Source organism: Glossina fuscipes, unplaced genomic scaffold (assembly GCF_014805625.2).
Source record: "Glossina fuscipes isolate IAEA_lab_2018 unplaced genomic scaffold, Yale_Gfus_2 114997, whole genome shotgun sequence".
Taxonomy (NCBI): domain Eukaryota; kingdom Metazoa; phylum Arthropoda; class Insecta; order Diptera; family Glossinidae; genus Glossina; species Glossina fuscipes.
In genome coordinates this window covers 31,058-43,491 of record NW_024005989.1, presented here as the reverse complement: position 1 = coordinate 43,491, position 12,434 = coordinate 31,058, and the positions used below count along the sequence as shown (strand labels likewise).

The window sequence follows — 12,434 nt, the reverse complement described above, 5'->3', positions numbered from 1 at the left end:
AGAGCAATCAAATACGAAATGCAAAAAACTAAATACAAAAAAAAAAACAAAATTTATACTAAAAAGTAATGATTTTTTATTATCCATACTCTTTTAATAAATTGTATATAAATTTGAAAAAAATCCTGGCTTTATGAAATTATATTTTACTTATATCCATACGAATGACGAACCTTTGCTAAAGAATGTCTCTTCACAAATTGACGGAACGAATTGTGACGCACGTTTTTCAAAATGCAATTAGCCGGTAATTCGACCTATAAAGAAAAGGTGAAAAAAAAAACCAAACACAAGAAACTCAATATATATACAACTCAAATTTTTATGCAAGTAATTACAAATTTTAGTCAAGACATTAACCGATTTGAAAGCATTTATATTTAATCAAAGAAGATTTCAAGAAGTTGACGGATTTGTATTTTTTTTTTATACCTCCTATCGAAGAATATCGTCATACTACCCGACAATATATATTAGAGGATTTACAAAGCGTATTTTATATATCCTTGATCAGGGAACAGTTTTATATCACTTCAGCCTATCTTATACGATGCCGCGCAGTCGCGAATACACAGACAGTTCGCTGAAGCTTGATGGCGTAATGATAACTCGCAGTTCAAAAGAAGTGCTGGTCTGAAATTTCATACACAACACAAGTACGAGAACATGATCACACTCAAAAATGAAGTCTCGCGGAAAACGCAAAATATTCAGATTAATACAGTGTTACTAGCATAATCATAGTCCCGATTGACCATCATGATCTATCATGTCGACGTTTAAAACAATCGCAGTTACACTTAACGTATGGATTTCAGGTGATGAGTATTAAAAATTTGTCCTAGATCGTATATAACTTTCTTACTTGTTATTTGGTGAATTTGCCGTAGCTATAAGAATGCATGCGAAAGCTTTTTATCAATGCTTAAAGCGTTGTTGAATGCGTTGTTCATTGTAGCGGATGCGTATTAACCATTGAGGCCATAAATAACTTACAGATTTAGCATTAGTGACTTTAACCGGCTCTTCTCCCGGGCATATGATGAAAGACTCATGACCGGGCAGTAAGTGAGCCCTCGTCATGATTGTGTCAATGGTAGAGCTCGAATGAACTGTAGGAATAGAAACTGAATTTGTATGAATTGGCTTATTAGGCACTAGAGTAGAATATAATCGTGGTTGATTGTAATTAGGTCTAAAATTCGAATGATGCGAAATCAAAGCTGGTTCAGCGGATGCAGAAAATTCTACAGTAAAATTTAGAATCATTAACTGCGATAATGACATATCTCATTTACTTACGATTAGCTGTATTTAAAGCTGTTGGTATTGTACTGGGGGGTGAGTAAATAGTTTCCAAAATTGAATCTAGAGAATTTTCCGATGGATGCGGCTCGGCTAGAATTCGAAATATTTATACTTAATAATTTTTCAATTAATTTTCTACATCATTTTACTAACTGTTATCATTGAATTTTGTGCGAGTATATAAAGGCGGTAAATGGGGCTGAACTGACTTTCCCGAAGCTTCATAAGCCTTCGGCGCTGGTTGAACCCAATTTGATATAAACTTGTTCCTTTTAAATTCGGTTTGAGAAGGGACTAAATACACGTAATTCTTGAACAAATTCTTATTAACAATCCAACTTTTCAACTTACGCTTCGTATTCTCGTTTGAGGGGTATGAGTTTGATGTTTCCTTCGTAGCAAAACTGCTAGCCGGAAAATTTGGCGCTAATGTGTGAAAGGAAATCTTGATTAGTTGCTCATATAAAATGAAATTCTTACCGTTCATCGTAATATGTGTTCTTGTTGGTGTATAGGCAGATTCCAAATTAAAATTCAATTGCGTTTCCAAATTAGATGAGTGTTCTTAAAAAAGATTTATAAGTATAATGAAACGTCAGATTATTGACAAATGTGAATAGCTACTTTTTACTGTAATTTTAAACTCGCACTGTGCCACTAGACCATTTTCACTTGTGGCTTCATAAAACACTTTATGCACTCCCACTCCAAAGAGCTCACCGGGTAACTGCAGAAATAAGATATTCAATGAACGCCAAAACGTTTTCAACTAAGTATTTAATCTTACCCGGGACTTATAAACTATCTTAATGCCAGCATCTTTAGATTCAAAACGTGGCTCCTCCCATACCACCGAACGATAGGCTTGATTCTCTCCTAAAGTCACTTCAAATGATGGTGTGCAAAATACAGCTTGAGGGCTTTCAGCATATCTAACATTTATAACAGTTTTGCAACGTGCTCGTCTACCGGTTATAGGGTCGTAACCACGAAATATGACCACATGAATACCTGCCGAGAGATGAGCCTCCAAGTCTCTAGTCCAAGCGGGGGAAGATTGTATGTAACGGTAGTCCATATTTGTAATGGGCTTCTGTAATATAACATGAGTCGTTCGTTCACTGGCATCCAAAAAAACTGTCGTATTTCTCGGGCATTTAATGTATGGGCTGCGTATTCCATGACCGCCACCAATGTTCGTTGTTAAACCAACACCACTAAGAGAACGATTATTAAATGGTGTAGCAATATCATAAGTGGGCACAGTTGGCAATGGCAAAGGTGTGAAACCATTTGTGCTACCCATACGTGTCTCAATTTCCTTTGGCTTACACTCAAAAGGGTCATTATACGACCATTGCATCTGTTGTGTGCACATTGACACTGATTTTCCCACTGGCACATAGCCAGCATTGCACTGCAAACGACAACGTTCTCCCACATATGTGCGACCTGTTGTGCACGAGTGCGGTAGCACAATACCGTGCATAGGTTGAGATAAGGGAGGACAAACTACAGCTAAATGAGATAGAGAAGAATTTACCAAAGCTCCGACAAAACAAAAAATTTATAGAAACATACGCAGACACAAATTTTGATAATCATCCCATTGACCCGAGGCATTACAATAACGTTGACTGGGGCCAACCAGACGATACTTTTGCTTGCACCATATCTTGCAACGAGTGTTGTAAAACAAACGCTGCTTATGACGATACTTAGTGCAATGAATTTCCGCATTCTCTGGCGGCTCAAAAACGGGACATTCGTCACGAAGTTCAATACGCTTTTCACAAGTTTTGCGATCGTCAGCTAAGCGATAACCTGAGGAACATTTGCACTCAAAGCTACCCATATGATTTATGCACTGGCCACCCAAGCATCTGCCATTATTTTCATCACATTCGTCAATATCAACGCAACGTCTTCTATCTTCCAACCTATAGCCAGATGGACATAAGCAATCATACGAACCGTTGATATTAAGGCAACCAAATTCACATATATCAGGTACTAAGCATTCGTTGATATCCACGCATCTAGTGGGATCATCTGGGCTGACTGTGTAACCTGCGGGACATATGGGCAAGCAGGATTCACCAATTCTTTGTTGAACACCATCAGGGCACAAACACTCATAAGAACCCTCTGTGTTAACACATTTAAAATCACATCCGCCGTTTTTATACAAGCATTCATTAATATCATAACATGTTTTACGATCATCTTGCAACGCCCAGCCTGCTGGACAATTACAACCTATTTCAATGCTACAAAAGTGTGAACAGCCACCATTGTTTATTAAACAAGCGGAATTTATACAGCTTTTTCCGTCTTCTGCCAGAGTCGATTCCGATGGGCAAACGCATTCATAGGAACCCATCGTGTTAACACATTTATGGCTGCAGCCATGATCGGTAGTCGAACATTCATCCATATCCAAACAGAGTGAACGATTACTGCTCAAATAGTAGCCATTGGGACAAGTGCACTCGAAACCACCCTCAATGTTTATACATTCATGAGAGCAATCATGTTGCCCCACTAAACATTCATTAACGTCCAAACAACTCCTTTGATCTTCGGCCAATTCATAACCTGACTCGCAGGCACATATGTATGAACCTAAAATATTTATACAAATAACACTACAGTTGTCAAAGTTTTCCGCGCATTCATTAATATCCAAACATGAGTGATTATCTGAAGCCAGTGTGAAACCTCTACGACACGAGCAAGCATAACTAGCAAAGAGATTTTCACAAACATGTTCGCAACTATTATTAGTAAGTAGGCATTCGTCTATATCCAAACAGGTTTTTTCATCCAAGTCCAAGTGCAATCCTTTTGGACAAGAGCACTTGGCATGACCGTCAGTATGGTGACAACTATGTGAGCAACCACCATTCTGCTGAAGGCAAGCATTAAAAAGAATACAAGATCTATTGTTTTCTGTGTTCAGTAGATAACCTGGCGGGCAAGTGCACTCATAACTTCCAGGTAGATTAATGCAAAAATGTGAGCATTGGCCGTTATCTATAGAGCATTCGTCAATGTCTAAGCAAGCGGGTGAATGAGATGAATTTAATGATGAATTATATAATGAGAATAAGTCAGCGTGATCTAAGCTTAAGCCTACAGCGTAACCTGATGGACATATGCATGTGAAAGAACCGTTAAGATTTTCGCATATCATATCCGATAAACAAGTGTGAGCACCCGTAATGCATTCATCGATATCAAAGCAATAGTTTTTTAAAGGTTCATCTAGAAAATCGAATCCTTGGTGACACGAACAATTAAACCCACCTGCGAAATTTGTGCACAAGTGATGGCAGCCGCCATTTCCCTCTTCACACTCGTCAATGTCTACACAAGTTTTACCAGTATCATCTAATCTAAAGCCTTGATAGCAGGAACACATTCCGTGTTCATCAGAGTTACAAATATGTTCGCAGTCATTATTATTTATCGAACAAAGATCCAAACCAATACAATTTTGCCCTAAGTTTTCTAACGTCATATTTTCCGGGCAAGTGCATACAAATGTTTGTCCATCTGATATACATCCATGTGAACAAGGATGGTTAACGCAAGGATCTTCGACGGCTGATTCACACAGGCCAGTATTCTCGTCAGGCTCGGAACCGTCGTAACACACACATTTAAAAGTTCCTGGATAGTTAACACATTGCAAACTGCCACAAATTTCGTTCTGCACTTGACATTCATCAATGTCTTCGCATTCATTAGTACTGCTCTCTCTAAACTTGAAACCTTCAGGACACAAACAACGGTAGTCGCCTTCAATGTTGACACACTCGTGAGAGCATTTGTGACTTTCCTCTCTGCATTCATCGATGTCGATGCAGCTATGATTGTTTTGTACATATCCAATAGGACATATGCAGTTAAAGCTCGTTTCATTTTCGGTAGGCTGACAAGTACCAGGAGAACAACGTTCATTACCATGACTATGGGAACAAATATCATCAATTTCGGAACAAGTAAAACCATCTTCGGATAATTTGTAACCTTCAGCACATAAACACTCGTATGAACCATCCAAGAGATCATTGCAATCATGCGAGCACTGAGTTTTATTTAAATCATGACTGTTTAAATCTTCGCATCTATCCAGCACGCATGTGCGCAAGTCTTCAAATAAATGATATTTAGGGGGACAATAGCATACAAAACCGCCAATTGTATTTTCACAGTAATGTGAACATAGCCTAGAAGGAACTTCGTTTTCATTGTATTCCACTACAATAGAGCACTCGTCAATGTCCAAACAGGTTCTATTGTCAACAGCTAAATAAAAACCGGGAGAACAAGAGCATTGGAAACCACCATCCGTATTAAGGCAAATCTCGCAGTCGTGAGTCATTTCTGAACATTCATCAACGTCCACACAGTGGCCGTTAAGAGCCCGATATCCCGCCGCACATTCCAAAGTTGCGACTGGTGAAGTGCTTTCGGATATTTTTGTATAAACTTCCGTACGGATTAAATCGTTTTCTTCAGCAGAATGGGAATTAATAGCAATACAATGGTACGAACCAGGTGTATTTTCGCAGCCTGCTGTACATTCTACAGACTTTTCGGGATCTTCGCATTCATTGATATCTAAAACGAAAGCAAAAAAGATGAAAGCTAATGAAAACTTATGCGCAAATTCCTCATAATAGAAACCATTGCTCAAATGAAACTAACGGCCACCTTATTAAAACCTCTTACACCATGCCCCCCATAGAATTTAAGAATATCTTAATCAATGATTTTTTAGTCGTTTCCTCCACCAATTAAATTACATAATGTGTTTCGCAACGTGGCCTTAACTTACAAACAAACCTTCACAATTTTTCCCATCATCCATCATGCGATAACCCAACGGACATACACAAAACACACGTCCTAATGATAACGACAGACATGTATGCGAACAACCACCATTGTTAGGTTGAGAGCATTTGCCAGCATCTACACATGTGTGATTGTTTGCCGATAATTGCGTGCCGGGCAAATTGTCACAAGAACACCTGTAACCGGGCTGATGATTATGGCAAGTATCGTGACAAGGACCGTGACCGTTACGCAGAAGGCACTCATTAATGTCTGGCGTTATTGACATTGTGAAATTTTTGTTGTAGTTGTAACAAAAGCGAAGCAAAAAAATTTTAAGCAAGCATTAAAGGATCGACGCTGATAGCGATAAGTGAGGTCATAACAGAGCTTACCAATGCATGTAGTGCCAGTAAAAGTATCAAGTTGATAGCCGGGCTCACAAGTGCATTGAAAAGAACCAGGTAAATTTTCACAAACTTGTTCACAGCCACCATTGCCAAGAAGACATTCATTTATATCTGAAAACGAGAAAAATAAGAGAAAATTTAAAAATTCGATTGCTTTTATTTGAAAAGCGCACACCATGACAGGTGGAATAATCGTAGGGATCCAAGCTAAACCCTTCATGACAAGAACACCGCAATCTAGGCTCATTTTCACCAGGGTATAACAATCGTTCACACATTTGACTGCAACCACCTTTATTAGCACCGCATTCCTCGTCTAGAATTCGAGGTGTGTAAGGATCTTGCGTGGGCTCCACTACTATATTCGCTTCTGTTGAGACTTCGGTTAAATCTCCCTCTACTTTATGGCCATCTTCAGAACTGGAAGAAGGCGGCGACTCATTAGGTGGTTCACGAATAACCGGCCTAGGCGTTTTTTCTCGAACAACACCGTCATCTTCACCATCGTCTTCATCGCCATTATCATAATCACCATATTCTACTCAAGAGAAAAAAATCTCTATCAATTTCCAATATTGCGAATCGCATTTTTATTTACCTTCTTCATCTTCTTCTTCGACATATTCGCCCAATGATATGCAAACCGGTAGCTCGCCAACCCATTTGCGATCGCTACAATATAATGTATTAATTTCACTATCTTCGAGCTCAAAATGCTCATTGCAAGAGTACGAAGCTACGAGAAAAACATTGTCGCCTCTACGTCTTCTGTCATATTTTTGAACGTAGCCATGTCGAATCTCAGGTGCTTTCACTTTAGCCTGAACGCAAGACATATCCAACGTAGCAACCAAATCTGCAGATACCGAACGATCTTCAACTATATCAGATTGTTTTCGCTTCTTATTCGCGTTTTCCGCATTCATTTCATTAGAATCACTTTGTCGTATACATTCCGGTATTTCGGTAATCCATTCATCTGTATCCAAATCACATACTACTTCAGACGGTCCCTTTAATTCGTAACCCGACAAACAAGTATAAATAGCACGTATAGCTGTCTCTTCGTCTTCGATACGGATGTTCGCATAATTAACGCTAGGTGGTCTCTCACAGTCTTCATAACGCGCCGCAATCACTGTCGTAAACAATATTTAACAAAAATAAAAATTTTGTTAGATCTTTAAGAAATCTCCCACCTACGTGCCGCTATGCATATATAAATGATGTCAATAAATTTTTCTTTTAATAGGTTTTTTAATATCTCAGCTATCGTGACGAAAAGAAAAAACATCGACATTCACGACTGATTGTCCTCATATATTTTTTTAAAACTAGATAGCCGACATATAGAATACAAGAAAGCAAAACGAATTCGTCACCCTAATGCTGTCCACAGCCAAAATAATTAATCATTTACTTCCGAAATTCGGCCGAAAACAAGTAATAAAAGTTTACTCATCTGTTAGAGCCAATATTCTATACGATCTGCTTGAAATCGTTATATAAAAACTACAGAATATTTTTCCATCTTTCTGCAAATATGCCGGAAGATTAAGATTGCGTTTACAGTAAAGTTTTATAAGACGTTATTTAACATTTGTACATATTCTTGGATTCATATGCGCTGTTGGTAAGTAGGAACGAATCGCATCTACTTTTACACTTTTTCTCTACTCATCAATTAGGCAGACTGCACACCATGTCAGTAAAGCATCAGGTCCGAGTTTTTTATTACAATCCATGATCGGATGTGATAGAACGTGATAGAACGAATGAACTTTAATTAAAAATCGTTACAATTGTTTCGCTAAGGGAGCAATTGCACGTCTTGCGAGAAAAATCTAATAGACATGTACGTACAACGTAACATTCCCAATCCAATAAAGCATTGAAATACGAGCAAATACTACAGCTGTTGCTAATGACTTCAATTAATGCGAACAGCTGATTGTTAAGCTTTAGGTCACATAACTGGCAACGAAAATCGAGTTATTAAATACGAATTTCGATAAGCAAGAGTCTTCAATCAATATCTAATAGATTGATTTTCTCGAATTCAGTCAAATTCATTAATTTATTTATATTCGTCTTTATATTTATTTGTATCGGATATTATAGATTCATTCAGAGGGCATATATGAGGAATACTCGGATAATATGAGGAAAACTTACCGGAAATTAATGACAAAGTCAACAACAAATGATAACCGTATCCCATTTTTTTCTATGGAATAATTATTTACTTGAGGAAAGGGATCGTTTAAAAATTTCATGAGAAATATTTTCTGCAAAAAAAAAAAAGTTTTAATATATTTAAATATAGTTTAAAAAAAATATTTTTTCTACTTTTTATACATTTTACATTTCTATTAAATTTCATTACACAATCGAATTTTTTTTAAATTTTTCTCAAAATTTTAAAACTTCTTTTTAATAAATAATTTCAAAGCTGAATGTAGTTAAAAGAAATTAAAAATTTTTATTCGTCATATCTATTTTGAAACTTTAATTCTGTTTTTAATTATTTCACTCATTATTACTCCATTTTCACTTAGGTTTTCTTTCGGCTCCTATTCTTTTCTTTTTCATATTACCTGAACAACTTGACTTTACAAGAGTCACGATCCGACTGAGAATGGATGGATTTCTCACAGAGCTAAGGATCATAGAAAGCGACATCATCACTGGAATGAAACGAAAAATCATGAATAACGAACAAAAGTCATCATTTATTCATGCGTTTATATGTGTTTTAAAATCATAAGTTTCTTCATCGTGACGATATTTCCGCCAAAAACAACAAAAATCTTAGGGCGGTAGGAAATTGTTAAAGATTCATAAGTTTTTCACTTTTCTATTTTTTTTTTTTTAATGTTTTTTCTTTTTTTGTATTTTTTTATCACTACATTAGCCAAACAACAGCACAACAACAATGCACTTCATATATATATACATACATATTTAGGCATCATATTTATATGTAGAACGGTTGTGCAGTGTGCGTTGACTCTGAAAGATCGGCGTTTGTTTATTTTGCCATATGACAAAATGCTATTTTTGTTTGTCACAGTCATAGGAGCGAGCATACATAGAATTACAATAAACATAATTCACTTTAAAGCGAATAGTGAGTGCCTACCAATAGTAAACAATCTGATTTCTGCTATATACAATTATTACAATAATTTGAGAGCTAATATTAAAAATTATTACAAAACCTTCAAATATGTAAGAAACTATTTCAACGATTCCGATTTAATTGAAAAAATCATATATTGTTGCAATTCTTTTTTGCTTTATTAACTAATGGACCTCGTTAACCCCCGAAATCCATAGATTGTCGTTATGAAAGCAATTTACCGAAATATTTCATAATTAATTATGAGCAGATAAGCGCGATTATAGAGATAGTTACTTATAAATAACACAACTAAATATGATTCATAGATTTTCGAAGTTGTGAGACCGTTACGAATGTAACGATTCATTTTGCATGCCTCTATTTCATCAGTTATCGAGATAAAACTGCGATATATATGATACATAGGTACATAAAGAAAGTGTTTCATTTGGTATGAAAATAAGAAGATATTCACATACACCATGACGTTCAAACTAACACCTTTACATTTATATACGGCAATCGTAAATGAAGTGTTGCTTTTAGAGTTTCATGAGAAGAAAAGCATAAAAAAATTCCAAAATGAAAACGAGAAATAGAAAATATGATGACAGCCTGATGCTTAGTTTATGACAATCAGCCTATGTAATTTAAATATATACACATTCGCTTAACACAATGAATCACATTGTAGTTTATATGTATAAATATGTTGGAAAGGTGATTTTTTTAACATTATTTTCGTAGAAGTTTAAATACGAAAATCGAAATTTAAAATATTTGTACAACAACCTTACAATTGACCTCAATCTAATTGAATAGTGTATCGCAATAATAGCTGGAAAAGTAAAATAAAAGTAAGTGAAAATAACCATTTTCCGCTACATTAAACAGAAGCAATTAATCAGCGTACAAATGCCTAGAAGAAAACGTTAAAACACTTTTGTTTCTACAATTATAATATATGTGACAATATAAGCAAATTTTGCTATAAACTCCCAACTTTTTAGCACATTGTTATAAGAGTAGAGCACAAATAACAAGTTGAGTCGTCGAATCTCATTACTCTGAAATTTACTCTTTCAATAAATTGACGTATTTGAAATTATATCATTCTTAGTTTCGATAGTAAGATTCGGTTTTCATCTTAAATTACATTATCGTTTCTATTAAATGCAACAACAAACTCTCTCAGGTTATTTCATGTAATATTTGAATTAAATGATAGAGGGAAAATATCAATTTCATTCATATTCCTATGTAAACGTCAGCTTGCAATACCAGTTGCCTTTACATCATTTATGCTTTTATGCAAGCGTTTGCCTGCAAATGTCCATAAGAAAGCAAAAAGTGAGCAAAATAGGTGCACAATTTCCAATCCGGTGAGTAAAAGAACAGAACTGCTGATCATACTCAATCGATTTTGAACCTGTATGAAGCCAAATTGCATGGATTATTAAGCAAAGTGATAAGAACGCAATACATACGCAAAATTCAGTTACACACTTGTAGATACCAAGCCACCAACGATAAGAAAGGGGTATGTCTAAACTAAAACCATCGTTTTCTTAGACCGGATCTACGATCAATCTATAAGCTTCCGGTCTGAAAAATATATGGCCATATGATTTCTGGATAGTACCTATCTTCAAACGATTGGTGTCAAAATTTGATGACATTCTGATAATTAAATTACAGATTGTGATGGTCTTAGTGATTCCAGTTTTGCAATTTTTAACACAAAAGAAAAAATCGTTGCTCTTTTGTAAGGGAGAACGCCGCTCACAATCGGAATTGGGCTGAGAGATGTTTTAGCGGCTCTTGACTGTCAAAAAAATAGATTTTTAGGGGGACTGCCAATTTGAAGCACAATCATATGGAATCCGATAATACCAAACGCTCTGATCGCCCGAATTCACCACTTGCTCCAGAAAACGTGAAAAACATAAAAAACATATTGGGATGCGCATGTTATAATATTCATGGACTATTTCAAAATAAAAACAAATGCATTATAAGTGCGTTTGAAAGACGAGATTGCAGTAAAACGTCAAGTTTGACCTGAGAGTTATTGAATGCTGACAAATTTCGAACAAAATTCGTCTACACACTACATTCAATAAGCTTGAAAAATAAGAAAAGCAGGCTTTGTTCTTTAGTATACGAAAAACTTCAGACACAGCCCCTGGCTTACGATCAGACATTTGTCATACTTGCACTATCAGATGTTCTATTTCACAAAATGGAAAGCAAATTGTTACGATACAGATAACTAAAAAAATTCTTAAATTTCGACAGCAGCCTGTCTACTTCGTTTGCCAAATTCAATTCAACAATATTAGCTGTAATATATATATACATATATATATATATAGAGCATTTATATGGATGAGTAATGGAGGCAATGAGCATTTCCTACTCAACCCTTTGAATTCGGATTTGATACTGTAGTCTTTTTCCAGTAAGTAAGGAAAAGTTTATTGAAAACCTTATCCAATCACTCTAAGAATCTAACGACATGTTGTAAAAGCAATATATAGTCTTTAGCGAAACTGTTGGAAAGACAGCGATTTTTGTTTTCGAAATGAATCGCTAATATTTACTTCACCAAGAATTAGGGGATCGAAAAAAGCATGCCTCTCATGAAAAAAGCACCTCTATGGGTCAACTGTAAAACTTTTTTTTTTTTTGTCTATGCGGAACGCAACGTTAATTTTATAATATTATAAATAAAACATTTATTTTTC

At 35.8% G+C, this 12,434-nt stretch overlaps 1 protein-coding gene across 1 annotated transcript; it reads right to left on the bottom strand.

Annotated features, from left to right (window-relative positions):
• Nucleotides 1-128: 128 nt before the first annotated feature.
• Nucleotides 129-8,826, bottom strand: LOC119644398 (fibrillin-2-like). Its single transcript, XM_038043944.1, has 14 exons — nucleotides 8,739-8,826; nucleotides 7,162-7,701; nucleotides 6,739-7,101; nucleotides 6,549-6,674; nucleotides 4,618-5,937; nucleotides 2,890-3,933; nucleotides 2,096-2,826; nucleotides 1,933-2,035; nucleotides 1,789-1,872; nucleotides 1,660-1,734; nucleotides 1,462-1,602; nucleotides 1,303-1,398; nucleotides 997-1,247; nucleotides 129-257 (listed from the first exon to the last, which is right to left on the bottom strand). Exons 1-14 carry the CDS (start codon nucleotides 8,782-8,784, stop codon nucleotides 147-149), a joined length of 5,031 nt encoding a protein of 1,676 aa, XP_037899872.1. The 5' UTR covers nucleotides 8,785-8,826; the 3' UTR covers nucleotides 129-146.
• Nucleotides 8,827-12,434: the final 3,608 nt, after the last annotated feature.

Bases quoted from the DNA above. Each gene is read 5' to 3' on its own strand.
- LOC119644398 (XM_038043944.1), bottom strand. From the start codon at position 8,784: ATGGGATACGGTTATCATTTGTTGTTGACTTTGTCATTAATTTCCG. The intron at 3,934-4,617 runs GTGGGTTTAATT...TAAATATTTTAG, and splicing joins CTTGTGCACAAATTTCGCAG to GTTCATACATATGTGCCTGC. The intron at 2,036-2,095 runs GTAAGATTAAAT...TTATTTCTGCAG, and splicing joins AGATAGTTTATAAGTCCCGG to TTACCCGGTGAGCTCTTTGG.